General features: G+C 27.8%; 1 protein-coding gene across 2 annotated transcripts; it reads right to left on the bottom strand.

Annotated features, from left to right (window-relative positions):
• Positions 1–1,127: 1,127 nt before the first annotated feature.
• On the bottom strand, positions 1,128–24,309 carry LOC107445151 (transposable element Hobo transposase). 2 transcript variants are annotated; one of them, XM_016059491.3, is made up of 6 exons: positions 24,155–24,309; positions 21,582–21,686; positions 20,238–20,304; positions 16,774–16,826; positions 14,151–14,216; positions 1,128–3,449 (listed from the first exon to the last, which is right to left on the bottom strand). In XM_016059491.3, exons 2-6 carry the CDS (start codon positions 21,683–21,685, stop codon positions 1,298–1,300), a joined length of 2,442 nt encoding a protein of 813 aa, XP_015914977.1. In that variant the 5' UTR covers position 21,686; positions 24,155–24,309; the 3' UTR covers positions 1,128–1,297. The 2 variants fall into 2 exon arrangements, with proteins under 2 accessions (XP_015914977.1, XP_015914978.1); XM_016059492.3 differs by lacking the exon at positions 24,155–24,309 and adding an exon at positions 23,862–24,092.

Here is a 24,309-nt window from a genome sequence, read left to right as displayed (position 1 = left end):
ACTTCTGTGATCAGTGATTTTTTTAAACAGCTGGACCTTCGATCTCTGGAAACTTCCGGACCGCTGTTAGCGAAAATTTCGGAAATCCGGAGCACAATCAGCCCTGCTTTCTTCACTCAATTCCACGGCACTGCTTGTTTGTACACAAATTTATGTTACTTAATATTATTTATAACTGGCACAGTTAATTCAATTCTGGCTCTTGTGCTATTTAACTTAACTTTAATATGCATTACCTAAAAGGTTGTTTAATTATACTTCAGATTTATACAAGTGACCCTATGCTAACCAGATAACTTTTAATCTACAATTTAAAGTCATACATTTATCATATAAATGAAGCGATAAAAATGATTTAATCCATTGTCAACATGCTCTTTAAGTAATATATATTCTAGTAATTATGATTAATAATTGTCAATGTAAAAAAAATGATGGAACAACCATTTTCTGTGCTATATGAATAAAAAATATAAAATTAAAGAAAAGATTTTTATAAATATTTTATCAGCTCTAATGAAACCATGGGTGCAAGTTGGAAAAAAGGCCAGGACTGAAAATTTTTTGACTGAAATACCTAACATACACAATACCCCCTCGACATATGCAAACTATCTAAGAAAGCTTTACCATAATACATTAAGTTTAAATACTGTACAAAAAATATTTATTCATCTGTCTTTTGATAAAATAACAACAGGACATAAGAAAGTAGACCAATAACGTAGACCTAAAATATATTTTTAAGGACAGAAAAAAAAATTTCTGATTTCCGTCTTCGAGTCAGTCTTGTTTCAGTCTTACTTCCGTCCGAGGACATTTTCGAAAGACGGAAATCCGTCCTGGGGACGGAAGACTTGCACCCATGAATGAAACAGATTTTAAAGTTTCTGACATAATCAAAGTTGAAATATTCTGAAGTACATTGAATTAAAATGTATGTATCAGTAAATAATAGATATGATTAATAAAATTAAGCTCAAGTGATTTCAGAAATTATGCTTGAAAATTATAACTATGAATCTTAAATATCCAAATTAAGCTCAGATAAAACTATTTAAAATAAACAATATCTTAGAGAGGAACTGCAATTAATTAACAATAATGAATTTTAAAACATACAAGCATTTAAAAGATTTCAGCTAATTTATTAAATCTTATGTACAAATTGTACATGGTAATAATTTTTAATTGATTTATTTATCTTATATACAAAATGCACATAATTATAACTTTACAATCAGGTGACATTCAAATTAGTATGTACAGGAAAGAAATTAATTATTGCAACATTTTACTATTTCTGCAGGAAGTTCCTAAATGTTTTAACAAACAAGCACTTGTGCATATGCTTCCGAGGAAGTTCTGTTTCTTTCATTGTTACCATCCATTCGCTAGCAACAAAACTATCATCTGTTTGAATGGCACTAGCTGGACAAGACAAAATCCACAAAGCAACTCTACTTAAGTACGGAAACTTTGTCTTGGCGCGGATCCAGTACTGTAGAGGATTAAACTTGTTCTCTTTATCAAGATCCAGTTTGCCCATAGTAAATGGCTCAGCCAAATATTCCTCGACCTCTTCACTGAAGCTGATATTCATGGATTCATTTTCAGCAGACATGGTGTCGCACAAATCGGGAAACCCTTCGCCACTAGAAGCTACGTTATGGACATCTATGCCATTCATCAAGAGAGTTTCATAACACTCTCGAACCAAGATTTCAGCATGATTCTGAGTTTCCAGCCTGTCTTCGGGAGTCAGAAACTGCAACTCCTTGAATCTCGGATCCAGCATGGTGGCGAGTTTATGATGTATGGTAATTCGCTTTACTACTTCATTGTCGATGGAAAAATTCATGAAGCTTTTGGCGGCAGCTAGAAAAGGTGATTCATCTGCATTTTGCAAACAATGAGTTTTCCACTTTGTAACCCAGGGTAGGACTAAGTTTAAAGTTGGATTTGTTAGGGATGAAAGCTCATTGTAGCCATCTCTAAATATTTCCAGAAAGTCAACAACTAAGCTCAGTAGTTCTTGGTCGATGCAAAAGCTTTCCAGCTCATCCCGATCAATCAAAATGTCTTTAATATGTTCCCATTGGCTGTTTATGGATTCCAACATACTCAACACAGACTTCCAGCATGTACTAGAGCACATAAGCAGATTCTTTGGCAAACTACTTTGCAGTTTCTTTTCTTTAAAATGCAACACAAGCAACCTGCACTGGTGTATCAGTGATACGAAGCAGGCAAATGCATATGGATCTTCCATGTCCTGGTCTTGCATGCCATCTTCATCTTTTTCGTCAGTTGTAGTGAGTGTATTTATGACTGTTTGAACAGCTATATTCAGAGCGTAACAAATACACTGAATGAACTGTTCACTGTTGTTGAAGGCATTAACCATGTTAAAGGAATAGTCGATCACGAGTAACCTCTTAAAGTCAGAATGCATAAGAGCCATGCATTCTTGAAAAAGCTTGGTAACATCTTCCGGTGCTTTCCGGTCATAAGGAAATTCTGATGTATGAAACATAACAGATTTAAACAAGCCATCCTCATTAGCATAATGACAAGATAATGTAATATAAGACACTTTTTCATTGACATCTACCCATATACTAGCAGAAAATGATAATCCATATAAAAGTTGAATTTCGTTTCTGAAGCTTTCCTCTGCTTGGACATACACATCATTGACAAGGTATTCTTCTAAATCCTCTGGAGGACACATGTATTGAGTCAAGTTAACATCTCCGACAGTTGCACCAATTTGTATAAATGTTTGCAGTAAATCTTTGAACTCTGTGTTGTCTAATACTGAAAATGGTTTAATTTTGTTGATAAAGAAAAGCAAAACTTGTTCTTGCAGCTTGGTAGCATGGTCTCTGAATTTAACCATCTGTTGCTGAAATACTGGTTTCTCTGGCATTTTAGATGGATCCAATACTCCAACATCACTTAAAGCACCTGTTAGACGGCGTTTTTTGGTTTTATCTCGATTGTAACGCTGTTTTCCACAAGATTTCAAATGAGATCTGAGAGTCGATGTACCATAACTGTGACTTTCATAGCTAAATACAGCTGAGCACTTCACACAAGCTACAAAAGATTTGCACAACAATACTGCCTCTTTTCCAATGTGGATAACATGATGATCAATGTTAAGTTTTTTAACTTCATCCTCACTGATAAGCAAACGAACATCTCCAAAGTTGCTCCACACATCACTTTTGATTCGCTTGAACTTTCTGACATCCAGTATCATTTTATCGGTAACTACAGCCATTCTTTTTTCAAACAATTTTTCAATAGTTTCCTTTTGCTTCCTACGAGCACTTTCTGCTTCTAAGTCTTTCACAGATAATTCGAAGACAGGTTTGGTATAATACTTTTTGGTATATATTTTGGTTGTAGCACCATGCTTTGATCTTCTGTGAGTTGGTCTCCTATAATATAAAAAAAAAAAAAAAAAAAAAATTGTTTTGAACTTGTTTTATGTTTTGAACAATTTTCTATAATAGTAAATACATTTTTATTAAAACAAATGTAATTGAAAAATATGTTAAACTAAAGGTAAAATTATTTTATATACAGCAAAATAATTATATTTCCATTGAGAAAATTTTAAACCTGGCTGAATTTTATTAATGAAAACAAAGTAAGCAAAATATCAAAAAAAATAACAAAAAAAATTTCTAGGTATAATTACAATTAGCAATACTTAATCTCTTAAGTTAAGACAACTGAACATTGCTCACATTACACTAAAGAACAATTAATTTGTATAAAAACTGAATTCATTATGGCTCGCAAATGCAATTTTGTTTCTTAGATTCTTCCAAAACATTTTGTATAGTAGTAAACCTTAAGTAAAAATTTAATTTTAAATTGCTTTTTTAAAAGATCTATTTAAACAGAAAGTGATAAAAAACTAACTTAAATAAAACAAGAACAAAAATAAAGTTTTATGCAATATGTATCTATTCATTAAAAAAAAAAAGGTAATTAAGTTCAATAAGTGCAAATATATAGGCAGCAATATCAATGTGTGCTTCAGCTGTAAATTAATTATATTGTTATATTGAGGTGCAGTGAAGTTAGAATCAAGCAGTGAAATTAAATGGTGACTAAATGGCTTGTAAATAATCAAATTCATTTTGAATGCTTACCTCCCAATTATCTTCACTCAAATGAACTGGACTGGCTATACATCCAACTGAAATTGCTCCATCGCAAGTCAATCAAATTCATTCAATATTTTGTTTAAAATTTTAAAATGTCTAGAGGAAACAAAACGTACATCCAACAACATGAATACTTTCAGTTGTTTGATTTTACAAGCCTTAAAGTTTAATCACCATTTAATGACAAAAGTTTCGTTGAATTGCTATAGAAATTGTGAATCAGAATATTTTTAGAGCACCCTATAATATCAAAATGAGAAAAAAGGTGCATGCACACATCTATGAAATAAGAAGTAAAATTATAGGCATCCAAAAACTTTCAAAAATGCTTTACGTAAAATATATTAATTATTCTTTGTATTATAATAATACATTGAAGCAATCCCTTAAGTATAATATATCCAAATATAGAAGTAACGAAAGTAATAATAAATGCTATAAAGTACTAGAGTATTAGAACAGATTCATCAAAATATCCAAATAAACCTTATAACGAATGTTTCTTGAATCACATAAAATAAATTGAATAATTTTTTCTTTAAAGAAATACAGTAAATATAATCACACCTGGCATCCAAACAAAAATGAGTGCCATAAAATGAGAGCCCTATACTGTCAATGTATCGCAAATATTTACTTACTGCTAATTAAACCAGACTAATTTTGAAACAGGTGTGATTAATTTTGAAACCAATTTTGAACAGGTGAATTAGAAAACTGACAGAATGATTGAAAATAATGAAATCAACATAAACCAGGCTGATTCAGTACAACCGTTTTAAAATTGGAGGGGAAAATCAATATAAAATGATTGAAAATTACGAAGATGGAACAGCAGCCGAATCATTTTTATATTAAGAACAGCAAAATGCTTGTAAACCTTCAATTTTTAAAGAAAATTTGAGGACATAAATTTTAGCTGAGTTCAGAAAAAATTAATTATTATGAGTGTAACAGAAAATTATATAAATCAAAAAAATGTTCTTAGTTTCCAGAAGAAATAAAATCTAAAAAAGGTTTAAATCAGATTTAAATATGCCTTTTAAAGAATTTAAAAGAAATATGCCAATGATATTTGAAAAAAACTAAATTTAAATCCTAATTTAAATTTACCAAGTCTATAAAAAATTCCTAAAAAATGAAAAAAATGCCTCTCAAATTAATCAAAATTAATCTTAAAATGAAAAATAATGTTATTTATATTTTCAAGGAAATGTTCACATGCTTTAATTGGTTTTTTAAATGTAATAAAAAATAAATATGTAATTTATGGGTAAAGTAAGATGCAATAAATACCTCCTAAAGATAAATAAGAATTATATAACATAAGCATTATTAAATGTTTTTTGATATTCTTAAAAACAAAGGAATGTCAATTGTCTAAAAGCGAATTCTCGTATCTTGAAACTTTTCATTCAATACCAATATTTGTTATTGGAGCATACTTAAAAGACAAAATTCACTAATTGAAATGTCTTTTTTCTTTTCCAAATTCTTTTTTTCTTCTTCTTTTCTTTCCACTTCATTTCTTGTTTTTGAAAAACATAAATCGTTGAAATCAAAATACAGAAATTTGACTAAATAAAAGATAAATTTGTTTCACTTTTCTTATTAAAAAATGAATCTTAGACAATTCTGATTAATGAAATATTTATTTAGAAAAATTACTCATGACTAAAAGCTTTTTAGAGAAAATGTATGATATATAAATTGGAAGATTAAAAAAAAAAAAAATGCTGTGGTATTGTATTTAGAGTAAATTACAAAGAAAAAAACTGATTAACAAGCAAAATGCTCTAAAACAAAAAATATTATTCAAAATTAAAAAAATAAATAATGTCCTATCACGGAAAAAAAACCACCAAAATATACAAAGAAAGGCACATATCATCAACAGTTTAGCCATGACCTCACTAATATAAACAAGCATTAAAAATATATTACATCATGATTGCAGGGTTCATTTCGCCCCACTTGTCTTTTTGATAAAAAATTTCAGCCCCACTTGATTCATGTTATACACCCTCATACATAAATATAAATGAAACATAGAAAGCTTTAATTAAAAGACATTTTTCCCTTTGCTGATTGGGAGAATACCAATACAGTTTTAATAAACCAATTACAGTTACTAAGCTTTCCCTTATTCCTAAAATGAAACATTTTAGGGATTTACTTTGCAAGATTTACCTTAGATTATATCGAACAACACAACGACTTCGTGTACACTTTGATAAAGGCTCTCTGTCTAATAGCTAATAAATACATTTTGTACCCTCTTTCCCTGCCTAAGACCCGTTTTAATCTTTCCACTCGGCAACATCGTTATATACATATGTATAATGCAATTCTAACTGACTTTCTCATACAGTTGTATGGTTTTCAAATATTTTTTCCCTAAAGTTACAGGGGTGCCCATCCTCCTAAATATGAAAAATCACCCCCCTCAAATTTAAAACAAAGTTTTTATTATCATTATAATTATTTTTTTTAATCTACATCTGATTCATCTCAATTAGACAGACTGTTAGAAACATGTAAAATATTATTTTTAGATGACAAAAAAATAACAGCATTTTTCCACGCTGTTATTTTTTATTATAATAAATAAATGAAGAGTCCCTTTAAGATTTCAATAGAAAATTGACTCACAAAGTGGTAGTGGTGGTGTGTTGCATTAAAAATTATTTCAATTTTACAACCAATTTGGTTCTGACTGCTGAGCCCCAGTTTAATGTAACTAAAAATTTATTAAAATATAACTAGAGTAATAAGTACATATCAGGATTAATTTAAAGTATGTAGAAAGAAAATTTTATATTCTAAATTCTTATCTATGATTGCATATTAGGAAAAATTAAGCATGAATTAACAATATTCTCTCAGGGTCTAAATTGTATAAGTTAAGAATATTTAAAAAATAATGACATATTTTAGAATAATGCAGTTTTTTTTTTTTTTTAGTTTAAGTTTTCTTTTAACATAACTATATCACAATATGTAAAGTATAATTGTTGGTATAAGAAAATTTTTAAAGCTCATAAGTATGAAACGTTAAAAGTTCTTTTCTGCGAACTTTAAGCTAATCATTTTATATTACGTATTCACAATATTTAACTAATTCAGGCTCATTTTGCAACACTGCTTTTTTTTTCATATGTTTAATTTTTTATTTATTTTTTTTTTCTCCCTGGGTGTTTTTTTTTTTTTTTTTTTTTTTTTTTGCAACCTGTGAGAATACTAATATATAATTTCTACATATTATACATCTATATAATATATTTATAGAATTCATCAAAAAATGGGAAATGTCAATGAGCAATTAAAGCTATAATTGCGAATTTCTAAAATAATTAAAAATCGTTTTTTATTTTTAAAAAAAAAAGAAAATTCTCATTTATAGTCACAATTTCTTAATAAAACATGACAATAGAAAATCAAACTTACAAAATTCAGATCTTAATATTTTTAAAATTATAATTGCACAAATATTCTAAAATATTCCATTTTAAAAGGGAACACAAAAATGCAAAGTAAACTTCCAATAAAAAAAATAATAAAAAAATTCCCTTCTTTTTTTAGCTATTTATTTTAGTTTACATAGTTAATATTTTGATCTTTTATATCAAACTATAGTTGGAGCAGAAAACAGGATGTATTCATATCTAAACACTAGTAAATATATTATTTTAACTTTATCTTGATATTATTAATAAGTTGCAAATTCATTATTAGTATCTAACTGCAATATAATAATGTTCTTTTATTATTGTTTGAAATCTGACAAAAAATAGGCTAAATTTGTAATAACACAACTAAATGAAACAAACACATAAAAAGCTTTTTTAAATAGTACAGAAATTTATAGTCTTTGGTAATTACCATCAAAACGACAGTTTTCGCAAAATAAATAAAAAACTATTTGATTTCTTTCATTAAATAATCCATATTTTTCAAGTTATTATAAATAAATCAAATTTCTTTTTATTTATTTGTTTACTATTTTTTAGATGAAAATCGGGAGACAGTAGTTACCTTCAATAAAGTCTCTGACAAATTTCTCAAAATGTAAATACGTTTATTGACTCTGAAGAAATGATACTTCATTGTTCTGCAGAGAAAAATGTTCTTTATAACACAAGTTATATTTTATTCAACTAGTGTCACAAATAGTGTTTTATTTGTCCTTTTTGTACTTAAGATATTAAACACACAAAAGGAGGAGACACATACAAAAGGATGCGTAGAAGAAAATATACAATTTATTCTAAGAATATTGATTATAAACGTTCAAGTAGACGGTCATACTATATTAGGATATGTATGTATTCATCTCTGTAACACTTTTATAATACAGTAAATTGCTTAAAAAGTTCGGAAATGTGTGCTGGGGATGAAGGGCAGTAATGACATTTTATCTTAATTTAAAAAAAAAAAATATATTTATATATAACTTAAATACAATATCTGTCTAATGAATAATGAAAATAAATATTTTAATGGGAAACATTGCTGAAGGATGCAAAAGTTAAAATATACATATATATATAAATATATATTGGCGAATATAATCATGTGAGCTGATGAAAAGATTATATCTTTTACTTTCCAGATTTTTATTATTTTTTTCTTCTTTTTTCATTGCTCTGTAATTTTTTCCATGTTTTCTCTACATTTTGAACTTATATTTATACAGTGTTACCTCGAGATACGAGTTTAATTCGTTCTGTAACCTTGCTTGTATGTCAATTCGCTCGTATCTATCTCAAAGCAATTTTCCCCATTGAAATTAATTGAAATGTCATTAATCCGTTCCAGTCCAAAAAATGCTACTCCCAATTGTTTCCATTATGTGCTTTTGAATAAGAAAAATGTATTTATAAATGACAAATATTGTATAAAAACATAATAAAAGAGAATGTAAAGCAAATAAACTGGTTTTATAAAGTGTACATACATATTTGTATTTTGGTCACTTAAATGCTACTTGTATGCTTAATTTTAGTCACTGCTTTTCTCTTCACTGGTCTTTGCTTTTTCAGCCGGATTCAAAAAAAATAAATAATAAAAAACTGTCCAAGGAGATTATTTCAGAATGCTGCAGAAATGAGTTTGGCAAGCTCATTAAATAGCTCCGATGTACGACCAGTTGCAACTTTTTCGGGGTGTTTCTTTTCCTTGAACTGTTAAATTCTCACCCACATTCCCAAGAACTATTTTATCTCACTTTTAGAGATAACATCCTCCACCTCTGGCTCTTCCTCGAAACCAATTTCTTGCAGAATGCTGCTGCGACTGTAATTCCTCGGTCGTCATTTCCTGAGAGTGCTCCTCGGCGAACTCGTTCAGGTCTCTCTCAAACACCGCCAGGTCCATGGATTTTCCCAGAGACACAATCTCCTCCTCCACTGGCACTTCGGGTTCAAATCCTTCGAAGCTACAGACTCAGGCGACAGCACAATTTTCAACTACAGACTCACTCAGGCCACAGCTTCTTCCATGCAGAGGTAAAGGTCCTCGTCCTAACACTCAGCCAGGCCTGATCAATAATTCTGAGGCATATCACGATGTTAAAGTGGTCCTTCAAGTACTCTCGAAGGGTGAGGTTTGTGTTGTCTGTCACCTCAAAGCAGCACAGCAACAGGTGCTCAGTGTACAGCTTTTTAAAATTAGAAATCACCTGCTGATCCATGGGCTGCAGGATAAGAGTGGTGTTAGGTGGTAGATAGAGAGCCTTTATAAACTTGAACTCGAACTCTTCGAGGATGTCATGTTCGAGGTTCCGTGGGTGAGCAGGAGCATTGTCGAGAATGAGAAGGGCTTGCATGGCCATTCCTCGCATTTCAAATGTCGTTCGTATCTCAAAACAAAATTTCGCTCGCTCGACAGCTCGTATCTCAAATAACTTGTATGTTAAGGCACTCGTATCTCGAGGTACCACTGTATATATATATGTGTGTGTGTATATACACACACAAAAGGGTAATTGTGAGCCCAACTGAAAAATCCTGAAAATTTTTTGATTAACATCCATAATCATTAATGACGCATTTCAAAAAAATCAATGCCTTTATAAACTTAAATCATTGATATTTTCAAAACATGATATTCTAAATAAATTATATGCAGCATAATTCAAATGAATAATTATGTATTAGTTTACTTTTATCTCTAATCACATTTGATATTCTATAAGAAAAAATATTTAAAAATGAAAGGCTCTTTCTAGTTCTAATTCTAGGAATTCCAGTTCAAATATTTTTAAATAAAATAAACAAGAATTTTTATACATAAATGCGATCAATGATTTTTTCAAACTTCTGGACCTGGATTTCTGGTAACTTCACGGTGGGTGAAATCATATCTGCATGTATATATATACACATAGGTAATTCGGTTAAATGGGCAAATTGTGAAAAAACTATTCATAATTTGTGAATATAAAATATGCATTAAGTCGCATTCTTTCAACCAGGGTCCTACTTTTGGAAATTTGTGCAAATAGGGTCCTGTTATTGCAAAAATTGCTAAAAACCTTTTCAAGAAGATTTTAAATTGTAAATAGATACAAGATTCCGCTCAACAAATGCTGCTACTAAATTAGAGATGTAACATGCAAATATTTCGTATTTATCCTATACTGCTCAACACAGAATATTCATTTCGGACGAATAATGGAAACAAAATAAGTCACATTTTTAATAATTTAAATTGACTTCTTTTAAATAACACAACTTAGTAATGTATCACTTTTCATGTGTTAGGCATCAAGTAAATTTAAACAATTCTTAAATTTATAATATTTTATTTAAAAAAATGTAATACATAATATTGTATTAATTAATTTTAAGAATAAATATAAATTCATCCTTTATTTATTTACAAAAAAAAATTATGATTTAATATTAATAAGAATGTGCAGTAGATGTTTTTAAAAGTAGAAATATTTTCTAAGAATACGACATGTTGAATTCAAACTTGGGGAAACTTAGATTGTCTGAATTGTCATTCCCCCCGGAAAGGTTTATTTGATTAACAAAACAATAGTGAAGATAAACAAATTTGTGAAGGGTGCGTTTTAATAAAAAGATATTTTGTGAAGGGTCTGTTAACGGACCCAAATTTCTTCTAAACAGACCCCTGTACCCATATGACTACTTTCAGTTACCAGCAAAGCATTATAAGTTTAACTAATTTCAGTTATCAGCAAAACATTATAGACTCGACTAACTTTGGTCATTAAAACAAAGACTAAACTAGTTTTGGTTATCATCAAAAAAACTAGTGATGTAAAATTTCTCCAGGCCTGCACAGAGTTTTCACTTGAGTGTGAGAATGCGAGAAATTTGTGCATTCTATAAACCAATTTCAAAATTCGCGAATTTCTCGCATTTTGAATAAAATTTCTCATTGCGCCATTTAGAATAAAAATCCGTTCCACTTTTCTTCCTGGATCTTTCATTATTTTCAACATCTGCCCCATTATCAAGCTTCCCTATTTACCAGTATTGTTCAGAACCTTTAAGAACAACAGAACACCATTCCTCCGAACCACAGAACCTCTTTCAGAACGCATTTCTCTGCAACCACGTGTTTACCGTAGGTAAGGTTTCTTCATGTAAGACGTTCAAAGTTTTTGCGCATTAAAGTAAGATGGACAAATACCTTGTAAAGGCAATATCTTATACTCAAAAACGGACAAATGAAAATAAAACAAACGTGGGTAGAAACGATCGAAACGAAACAAATACGCATTTGAGCAACCTAATGAGAATAGCTGATGAAAAAGTAGATGTAGAACCTTTTCCATATGATGATGCAGCAAAAATATTCAATGCTTTAAAAATTAGAAGATGTTAAAAATGTATAATAATTAAAGTGTTTAATTATTGTGTTTTTTTTTTTTTTTTTTTTTTTTTAATCTTTAGAAATCTTACTTAACTTTTTAAGATCTCACCCTGTTTTTGAGAAAGGGTGAGAAATTCTCACCCATTTTTTTTCTGAGAAGAAAACACTGCTGCACAAGAATAAATTTAACGAAACGCAAGATATAAGTTTAATCTCACCATACGATCTTTATAAACCCAACACATAACTTTAAAAAACGGAAACAGTTGAACAATACTTCCTTTTTTACAATTTATCTATGTATTGTTGAAGTTACTTTCATTCAGATCAGTACCCTAATGTAATTAAATAAAGTATTTTGCTCTTAAAACAGATGTTACTTTAGGTTTAACAAGAAATGCTATGTTAAGGATTCAGTTCAAAAGAATGTTTACAACTTAAAAATGGAGAGGCTTCATAAGGTGATGGTAGACTAATCTTGATTATTACCACCAATTTAAGTTTAAAATGATTGTACAATGCTTCGGCTTTTTGTTTTGGTCGGTGCTGCAGTCACAAAATATTATATTTTATTATAATAATAAATATTACACACACAGTCAGTAATTTTAAATTGAAATTCACTTTTAATAAATAATATATTTACTAATGGGAAGCACATTAGTCAAAATGTGTATGAACAAGTAAATTCTATTAGTAGCTGCTTTTTTTGTTTGTTTTGTGACTAATTTCTTTATTTCTCTTTTTGTTGTCATATTTCTTCAATTCACCCAATGCAAAATATGTAAGAAGCAAAAGAAAATTTTTTGCAAAAATTATTTCACATACATAAACTAAATCAAAATAGATTCTAATTTGTTTCTCATAATTCCAAAAAACCAAATAATGAATTAATGCAACAATTAATGAATAGTAAAGTAGATAGATAATATGCATAAATTTTATGAAATTTTTAGGGCAATAATATTTTAAATAAACTAACTAGCGTCCCTTAAATATTTGAACAATCATATAAATTACAAAATAAGTTATTTGATGATTATTAATTCTTTAGAATTCGAGGAAAAACCATACATTTTTGATCAGATTTACAATTAACTGCCCCAGCTAAAATAAAAAAATTGTTTAATTTCTTTTCTTTTCTTTTTTTTTTTTTTAAATTTTGAGAAGTAATAAACAAAGTTATATTTTGATTGGGAATATTTAATGGAATAACTATGAACTTTTTTGGATGAATTTTTAAAACATGTTTTATAATAACAAAATTCTTCGTTTACAAAGTTTTTTTTAACAAAGTTTTATTTACAATCATAAAAAAAGGCACTCTGTTCAGAAAACTTGAGCTTCCAAACATTTTTTTAAAGAATTCGAAATTACATATTTAAAAGAAAAACCAACTCTCCTATTATCATACAATGAAAGTTAAAAAGCAGGACTAAATTAAAATAACGACAAATAGCTTCATTTTATTACATTTGTAAATAATTTACGAAAATATGTCAAAATAATTAAAAGTGCAGTGAAATGAAAGAATGGACAGAATAGCTTTTCATATTCTTTACTCATGCAAGAAAACAATACTACAAATGCGAAATATTGTAAAGGTATAATAATGACTAAAATAAAAATAGGTAATGTTAAGAGTGTTAAGAAAAAGAAAAACAATTTAAAATAGATAAATCGAAAAAGAAAAAAAGCCGGCCAGATGGCCGAGCGGTCAGCGTGCCTGACTGTGAAGCCAATGGTTGCGGGTTCGAATCCAGCTCAGGGCATGGATGTTTCTCTCTGTGTGTGTTCTCTATTGTGTGATGTGTGAATGTGGCCCACCCTATAAACGGGTATGTGGCAGCGTGGCGTGGGTAATGTTGCTCGCCTCCGTGACTTAGGTTCACAGGTGCCCACTGGGTAACGTTAAATGAGTAACAACTCCGGCATCTTCCTAGGCGAAGAACAAAAGTTCAGTGCCTGCCGTTAAAAAAAAAAAAAACCTTTTGGAGTCAAAAAACCTTAAAGTTGAATATCATTGACAAAAAAAAATTACTAATTTTAAAGTATATTAAACACTTTAAATCTACAGATGCATTTAACTCATAATTATAATCAGAATTCAATTACCTTTGTGTTACTCCTCCAGAAAGTCCTCCAGTAGCAGTACTATCACCAACATACACAACTGTACACCTAAAAAAAAAATTTTTTTTGAAATTAGTAACATTAAACTAAAGGTAAATTTTCAAATGAAAAAAAAAAGAGAATTAATTCTAAATTTAAATGACTTTATTTAAGTCAAGTACAACAAAGAATCACATAATTAAGAGGATACTCCATATGACGAATTATTGTCACGAATTGTGTCAAATATGATTCAAACAACTGAACATTTATTCATAATTCATAAAGTAGTAACATAAACAAGAATCAGTGTAGACATTATATGAACCTTATTATTTAATTTAAAATATGATTGCTTTAATTAAAAAAATACATTTTAATTAAGATATAATTTAATATATTCTTAAGGTTATGATTTTTAAGAAAGTTTTATTTCATCGATATTAAAGATTAATATCAAGAAAAACTTAAATTATTTTATGTACATCAAATGCTTTTTATTTAAAATGAGAATTTCAATTAAGCATGGCAATGATTTGTTTTAAAGTATTATTTTAAATCAAAAACAATTTATATTCAATCAGTCCTTAAATGAACAGCAGCATTTTGTTTATATTAACCTAAAGTTTGCTTTCTGAAATATTTAGGATAGACATTAGTGTTAAAGATTGCTAGAAATTTAATGCTTACAAATTAAATAATTCAAAAAAAGAAAAATATTGTAGTTCAAAAGTACTTTAATAAAATACTTCCACACATACAAAAAAAAATCTTTCTCTACATTACATGCAATGCATGTGATTAATAACTACTATTATTAGAGTTTCAAAAAATGGTAGAAGAGGATATAGATAAAATTAACAGTTACAACAAAATAATATATGTATTAACTATGTTAAATTAGAAAAATTAACAGCATAATATTTACAACAATAATTGAACAATATTCCACTGAATTTTAGAACTAAAAACCTCTGACTTCTACAAAGTTTTTTAAAAAAAAACTTGCAAACTACATTTATGCTATACAGAATAATATTTCATCCTCAATAAATTTTTTTTTTTACGTCATAAGCAATGAAACTAATTTTTTGATAGAAAATATAACAAATAATTGCACTGTAAGTAAGTAGATTTTACACACTGGAAAGTCCCATATCCGGAATCGTCTGGACTTCGGCAAATCCGGAAAATAGATTTCTACAGATAAAAGGTCCTTAAGGTAAACGAACATCAAAATATCCTTAGTCAATAAAAATAACAAATAGATAATTAATGCCAAATTTAAACAACAATGTATAAACCCACGTGGCTGTGCTATTTTCACAGCTTCTGTTACAGACTTCCACTTAGTTTTAAAATTCTCAATATTTTAATATGCCATTATGACATACAGTTAATTTCAAATCATGCATATGAATTAGTAATAATTTCTCGATCTATTCAATTACACAGTGAATCTGCATGTTTTTGCTGACCGTTTTTTTAGTAGTTAGTATAACGGATTTTCACAGGCTTTTTAGAATCGCAAAATGTTAGTACCATATTATTTCCTTAGGCAAACTTTGCATTTTGCTTTGCAAATATTGACGCAAATCACACATGGATTATCGATTGCACGCTGTGCTACTAATTCAAATTTTTTAATGTTACATATTACACAGAAAATTTTATTGACCACATTGTTTTCTTGATCGCATCTTCACCAGTTTGGGATATTCACAGTTTTAAAATTTTCGTTTTTTAAATATAATTCTGAATCACGCTTTTGAATAATCACTTTATGATTCTCTTTAGTCATGACTATTTCATCTCAAATCTGCAATTTTTTCAAAATATAAAATTTTTCCACACTCTGAAATTGACTGCCAGATTCTTGGCAGTAATAATCTTTTCATAAGATTAGATGTTTCCCTTCTGTATCTTTGCATGTCACATTATTTTTTTATTGCATGTTACATTATTTTTTTTTTTCACATTTGTGATTAATTTTATTTTTCATAAAATATTGCTGATGATTATAGATAGCTTAACCTTGAAATAAATTCATTATTGTGTGAACCACAAAAAACAAACTGCAAAACTTATTTTAATTTTTCAAATCTGCAAGTTGTTCATTCATTGCGGGGTTGTAACAAATTTTTTTCGAATCAAATTATACCTCTTTCTTGAGTAATCTTTTGAAAATATGTCCGAGATTTTACATGCTTTTATTTTTAATTTTATAAATACCTCTTTTTGTTCTGTTTTACAATCTCATATGCCTATGTCTGTTTTGTTGAATAAAATTTTCAGAAATGCTACTCAATTGTATATCTTTACTTAATAGTCGTAATAGTTACTACTAAATCCCATTAAGCTTGTAATTATGTACAACAGTAACAGCAAGTTATGTGCAGACATGTCATTGACATGCACTATTTAAAATCTCATTTTTAAATTAACTTTTTGGCTTAGTTATGAACACTTGCTTGGAGAAGAAAAAAAATGTACAGATAAACCATAGAACATTTTCACTTATTTATTTGCTTATTGCAGAACATTGCTAAATATATTGCTATAAGGAAAACATTTCTCTTGATCCAAAAAATATACATTCTAATTACAATAAAAATTAGATACATACTTGCGATTAGTTCCTCTGTTCAAATTTAAAGCAACATCAGGGACTATAGAATCCTATCAAAAGAAATAATCAACATTGATAAATAGATATAGACAAATAATAATATTGATCATATTACAAGCATAGAAAAAATCAAACAACACATAAAGAATAAAGGTAAATGAAAACAAAAATTACTGATTAAACACTCATACTTATAATAGTGATAACAGAATTTTACAAAACTTAATTTAAGAGTTTTAGAAAATTTTAAAAATAAACTATGGATAATCTATAAAGATTTTCCATGAAATACAATGGTATAATGAAAAGAAATAAAGATAGATTTTTTTTAGGGATTAAAATGAGTAAATTCCATGTTCTTAGAAAATAATTTTCACATTTTAAAATCAGCTGTTGGCATGCTAATAAACTAATTTCATATTAACTATCAGTGAAATTTAATTAAAAAAATTTAAAATTTCAGTTTAACAAAAAGGAAAGTAAGAATAATTTTAGTGTATACATAAAGATATATATCTTGCATAAAAACAAGTAATCGGGAATAAGTTATACTCCTTTTAACTACTTAACATTGCTATCAATATTTTTCTTCCTAACTGTAAATATGTTTCAAGCAAGTATTTTAAACATATTTGCTAACAGCTGAATAAGTTATGGATATAGAATGAAGGGTTGATTGCACATAATTGTGGAGCTATTTTCTGTTAATGGCGATAATTTTTCATAGTAATAATTAACTATTACACATGTAAAAATTCATTCAAAATTTTTTTAATTCATAAAGAAATTTTTAACAATTGATAAAATTAAGTCCAATACTTTTAATTCTTTAAAGTTGGAAATTAGAGTTGCATTTTTAAGCAAATTATAGTAAACAACTATCATACAGAAATATCATCACCATCATATGGAGCAGGCATTAAATCAAATATTAAAGGAAATGAAAAGTAACAGGAGTGTGTTACAATCAAAATGCACGTCATAGACTTTGAAACATGGGTGCAAGTTGAAAAAGAGGTTAAGACAGAAAATTTTGTCTGACAAAAATTCCCAACATACATCATACGCACTTTACATACACGACACATGCAAAATATCTCAGAGAGCTCCACCATAATGTATCAAATTTAAATACTGAACAAAAAATATCTGTTTATCCTTTCCTTTAATAAAATAACAGGGGCATAAGAAAGTACACCAATATAAATAATAAATGAACTTTTACATACTAAACTATATCATTAATTACAATTTTATGACTATCACCAGAAATATCTTCATTTCTGAAGAAAAAATATCTACCAAATGTATACTTTAAAATAACATACTTTTAAATGACTAAATTTCTTATCTAACTTTATTAGACTCACATTCATTTAAAATTACAATTCATATAATATAGTCAAAGCTATAGTAGGGAATTTTTTCATAAAGTGACTTTTTAGGTACAGTGAAATTCATTTTGAAGGAGTGAAAAACAAGAATACTAAAAACATAACTTTATTAATCACAGAAAACAATTTCACAAAAAAAAAACTTTTAAGGTTGAAATATAAGATAGCAAAAATAAAACTGTGTACAATTTTTGTTTTTCACATTTTGCATAATTGATATATTTTATATAAAGAAAAAGAAAATTATTGAATTTAACTGGATTAAAACAATAACTGTATTATTTCTTTAAAAATATTTTGCAATGGTGGTACTAGTACATTTATTTTTAATGTAACAGTCATCGACAGGCGATGCATTTTTAACATCTAAAAATTCAGTGACTGATTGCGTTCGATGAGAAATTATGTAAATACATTTTCAGCGTTAGTTACATCATCATAATCAGCGCTAAAGTATTATCATCATTTTATAGATATTTATCTGATGTTGAGCGTGTGTTAACGGATTCGGCAAATTTCATGTGCTTTACAGATTTAGCATTTCAGTTGACACAGTCAAAACTGTAGAAATCATATTCAAAGCTTCCAGAATATTTATTTTTCCTTTAGAAGCATCTTGCAGGCCACCGGAATTAAGAAAAAGAAATGATTACCTAGCTAGTTGTTAAGAGAAATGCTATTTGAATGAGTTGATTATTCCAAAGAATGAAGTTTGATGGAAAAAATTCCACACACAAATTTTACAATTTAAGCTCCTATACATACTTCAATCATCCTTCTAGTAATTTGACCATCCCATCATCTTTCGTATTTTGAGTCAAGGCAGAACACCAACAAAAAGACGAAAAAAATGTCAGAACAGCTTTAAACAGCTAATAAACAAGTCTTTATAAGAAAAAAAAGAATTCTGAAAAAGTTTTTGCCAGCTCTGTAGAGAAAACAATTTGATCTGTTTGAAAAATCTATAAAGTGAGATTTTTCTTAAAAAGGATGATGAAAAATCTGGAATAATTTAACATTATTGTAATAAGCAAATTCACAGACCAACAGAAAATGACGCAGGAAGCAGGATAACACACGAAACAGACAACATAAAACCAGGTTTCAACTTTATGTTCTTCACATCAGGTAATAAATAAGACATATAATTATATATTAATAATATTACGATGCTCAACTTTTTTTAAATTTGATATATTATTGTCTAATTACAGAGCGCCGATTATCCGAACTGCTCGGGACCGAACGTGGTTCGGATAATTGGAAAGTTGTTTCAAATCAAGTTTTAATGATTATTATTTATGCACTAACTTCCATTCTCACTTTTTCCAGACATAGGACTAGCAGTACTATCTAAACTAGTTCTGGCGTGTTTAAAAGTTTTTTTTTTCCAAATTTTTAAATATTTATTATAAAAATTTTTTTATACTTTTCTCTCATTTTCAATTTTTGTTTTTAAATCATATTTCAGCTTTTTATAAATTTTTTGTCAATTACTGATTTTACCACATTTTTCTTTATTTTCCATTGCAAACGAAATCCAGCAAAGATTTTTGTTTTATAGAATATGCTCTTTTTTAGATAAATCAACTGAACTGGATCAACATCATTTTGACGTTCTAGACTGTCAAAATGAAGCTCGCATTCTTGGAAGATAATTTTCAGTTGAAGAGGGCTAAAGGGGTAGATAGGTTTTACTGTTTAACAATACATGTATGTATGGCTGCCATAAGAAAACTGCTAAGAAAGGTTGCAAATTAAATTTGGTCATCAAATGTAGAGGATACTATTTATTCTTCTAAATTTAGAAAAATTATCCATAAGTTAAAAAGTATTCCAAACTTAAATAAAAAAACAAATTCGGACATAGTTCAGATAATTGGACGTTCGGATAATAAGGATTCAGATAATTGGCGCTCTACTGTACAGATTTTGGCTGCCATTAGTAAGGCTGATGAATTAGAAAAACTTCATCGCACACAACTATAAAGGCCAATTTTAAAACATTTGTTTATGACTTGGAAAAATTTTACAAAAATGATAACATTTCTTTAATAAAATAATTACTATTGGTTCAGGAATGCTACAGATTGAATGGATTGCAGCATCTAGTTCTTCTGCTCCACCATTAGATCTAAAAATGAAAAAGCAAAATTAATTTAAAAATATGAATAGAATACATATTATTACAGTTAAAAATTATAAAATAAAATTTTTAAATAATAAAAAAATTGTGAATTCAAATTAATGATTATACATAAGTTATTTTATACTTAGAAAAATTATAAATTTTATTACCACTAAGATTATGTTACATAAGATATTTCTCTTTGTCTTAAAATTTCCTTTTCCTTTAACATGAAAAAAAAAGGGTAACATTGTTACCTTTAATATAAGTCCTAATATATAAAAACTTTATGTTTCTAAATTTATGTATAATTTTATACAATGATAATAATAAAATGTAATAAATTAAGGCTGAAATCAAGTAATCGAAAAAAATCTTTGCATTCTGGTCTTTGTGATGATCTCTCAATTAAATTTTAATTTTTTTAATAAGAGACAATCATAAAGTAGTTAACACTAGAATGATCATCATTCTTATTAATCTTGAACGACAACGTGATCATTGTAACTGCAATCAGAAAATTATGGCGAATATTTCATGATTAATTAAACTATCATTATAACAGGTAAGATCATTTTTAGAAAAACTTTTATAAGAAATATTTTAGCATTTTACTGTATTGTTATGGTATTATATTTATTATATATGTAAAAAAAAAATTTCTTTTTTTTCATGAAAAATAATATTAACATAAATCAATTATATATTATTCTAGATATTAAATCATCATTTGAAGTAAAAGTTATTAATGAAAATTTACTATCTTTCTAGGTTAGATATAATCTCCCATTTATTTCATTCACTTTTTTTGGAAACATAAGGCTCCAAATCATACTTTACATCGCAAAGCATACATTTGAACAAATATGTAGATTTTTTAACATGCAGCAATAAAGTATAATTGCAAATTAATGCTTATATTAGTATATCTTTTTTGGAGACAATTAAATGTACATTTGAACTATATTACACTCTCATTTGTACTTAGAAAACAAAACAGAAATGTTACACAAAAAAATAAAGACAAAATAAATATAATATTATTACTTATAAGTATGGGTACCTCTTAGTAAGTAATTTTACAAATATAAAAAACATACAAATGAAAATTTAATAACAAGCATCATAGAGAAAAAAAATGTTTTTCGACTTTAAGGTAAAAGAATTGAAATTTGTACAATATATTTTATAGTTCATTAAACACAAAGAAATTATATTTAAACACAAATATATATAGATATATATAAATACACCAAGAAAAGAGTACTAAAACCAATATTTACTTTTTGGCTGACAAAACTTGCTGCTGGACATCAACTTTGGTTTCATTTTCGTAAAAGTTTTTGGAAGTTACTTCATCTAAGAGCTCATCAATGTCATCAGCCATACTAGATTGAAAAAAAAATTTTTAGACATTACTTTATGTTTATAATTTCATGAATTTTAATAAACTTTCAACAAAAATTTCTTAACCCTTAAGTATGCAGACGAAAAAATGAGTGTTAGACTGCAAAAAGATAGCTACTTTACACTTGTATAAAACAAGAAAACACAATTTATTGCATCCTATAATTCCAAAATATATTTTTAAAAAGAAATATTAATTTAAACAGTTTTTAACAAATTTTGTACAAAAAAAAATTTCAGTCCTTGAACTATGCTCAAATAATTATATAGTTCTGACAACAACAAAGTACTAACATGAGATATACTAAACAAAAAACTTTACTTAAAGAGTATGCTGCTAACTCGAAAGGAAAAATTCATTAACTAAAGTGGGGAAGTAAAATTCATAACAATCTAGTACAACAACAGGGTTGTGGTACTTCGGAGATAACCGCGGGGAGATATCTAGCTCTGCTTTGAGAATAGCTTTCTAGTCAGAAACTTTTTAAGGTCACTAACATACATCCTAAATTTAAAGATAGACATAAGTATGAAATGTTTGTAATATTTGGTAAAACAATATTCAAATTCAACAATTTTAGTTTAACTTTCTCATTAGAATAGAAAGCTCAGAACTTGTAGGACAATATAATTGCTCTAATTGTTATTTATAACACTGCTTTATGTCAGAACTATAACATCAAATGATTGTAGTCAGGTTCAAAAGACTCATAACATTTACACACACTGCCAGCCTTGCTAGAGTACAAAAAACAAATGTCCTAAGGAAACTAATACTAGGTAAATAAAGTATTATCAGAAAGTACAGTCTTTCCTACATGCTCATTTCATTATGTGCAAAACAATATTTATTTGCAACTGCATAAATTTGTCACTTAGAAAGACAAAAATGTGAAATGAAACAACAAAAGAAAAACAAATTTTAAAGGAACTAGAAAAAAATTATCAGCTCTGACATTATTGAATTTCATTACGGATTTCCAGCAGATGTAAAAATAACAGCTAAGAAAATGATCTTATAAAAGCTATGGTTGTAAAAACGAATTTTTTTTATATTGTGTAAATTTTCATGCTTTACCAATTATGTAAGGATAAAAAATTTTTGCCTAATTGACATTTTTATATTTTATGGAAACAATATTCCATCTTATAAGAGCTATGGTTGCAAAAACGATTTTTTTTATACCGTGTAAATTTTCATGCTTTACCAATTATGTAAGGATAAAAAATATTTGCCTAATTGACAGTTTTAGTAACACCAGGAATGTTGGGCAAGGTAATTAAAGCCCTAGTTTGCATTAGTTTCTTTTTTAAATATCAAATAAATGGACAGATGCGTAGCCAGATTTTTCAACAGAAAATAAGCACCTTTTAGGCACTCAAAAAATATTTTTAATTACTTTCCAAAAAAAGTCATAATTAGAATCTCTGCAGTGATAAAAATTATTTTTTCTATCGTTTAAAGTTAATCATTTATTAACATAAAATCAATAAAATTCTAAAACATTTTCCCATAATCATGGTAAAAGAACTAGTTTCTGATAAATATTGCGGAAAAAATTATGAAAATCCAGCATTATTTGTGATTCTCTCCAGCATTATTGTGAGAAAAAAATCTCTTATTAAAAGACAGAAAATTAAGCACTTTTCAGAAACCTCGAATAAAAAAAGCATCTTCAAAGGCTTTTATAAAATATCAGCACATTTAAGCACTTTTAAAAATGCTACGCATCCTGATAGTTTTAAAAATAATACAAAAAAAGGCTACCATATATAGACAGTTACTTAATAAAGTAAAAGGTTAAAAATAAGGAAAAAAGTTTTGAACTGACGGTCAAAAATCAATATTTACATTAGACAGTACAATTATAATATAATAAAATTTCAGAAACTATTTTATTCATTAATATTGGAAGAAAAATTTGATTCATAACAGTCAAACGTATTGCTTGAAGTCTGATAAATATTTTAGCTATACTGCTATTAATATTTCGATCACACACAATTTATTTCTCATTATGAATTCACTCTTTTTATTTCACGTATACTTTGCATAATTAATAACAATGCTCGTATAAACAATTTGTGAATTGCATTATGACTGTTAATCATAAATAAAGAAGTCAAACAGAAAAAAGGAAGAGACAATTCAGCACCTTCATTTTTAACAGGGAGAAAAAGTTACTGAAACACTGAAAATACAAATCTAAGATAGGATTCGTAGGTAATTTATCAAACATAGTGTCTGATATAGAGAAATAAAAGAATAAAATTAATTTCATTCAAAACGGTTGCTCCGGTAAACAAACATTAGAATACTTGCAGTTAAGAAACGAAAATAACTACAGTTAAGAAAATGGCGGTCATTACTGCAACCCGCGGTTTATGACATTCAACCGATAAAAATTAGTAGTAATAAATATAATAATTAAAACATTATAGTACAGACCTGAAAACGTTTAAAGACCTAAAAGTTACTCAAAAAAACACTAGTGATGCACGAAAATATTGTTACTTCATTTATCGTCAAATTTTAGGCTTATATGAAAAATCTTAACTGTGGCCACCAAATTTTCTCCTATGTTGTTTTTGCATTGAAATAAT

Source organism: Parasteatoda tepidariorum, chromosome 4 (assembly GCF_982258835.1).
Source record: "Parasteatoda tepidariorum strain Cologne lab strain chromosome 4, Ptep-v5.0, whole genome shotgun sequence".
Taxonomy (NCBI): domain Eukaryota; kingdom Metazoa; phylum Arthropoda; class Arachnida; order Araneae; family Theridiidae; genus Parasteatoda; species Parasteatoda tepidariorum.
The sequence above is the reverse complement of the archived record's forward strand: the minus strand, read 5'-3'. Positions and strand labels throughout refer to the sequence as shown.

Excerpts from the sequence above, each read along its gene's own strand:
- LOC107445151 (XM_016059491.3), bottom strand. The coding sequence starts at position 21,685 with ATGGCTGATGACATTGATGAGCTCTTAGATGAAGTAACTTCCAAAAAC. Across the intron at positions 20,305-21,581 it reads CAAGTTTTGTCAGCCAAAAA|ATCTAATGGTGGAGCAGAAG; the intron begins GTAAATATTGGT and ends TTTCATTTTTAG. Across the intron at positions 3,450-14,150 it reads TCTGGAGGAGTAACACAAAG|GAGACCAACTCACAGAAGAT; the intron begins GTAATTGAATTC and ends TTTATATTATAG.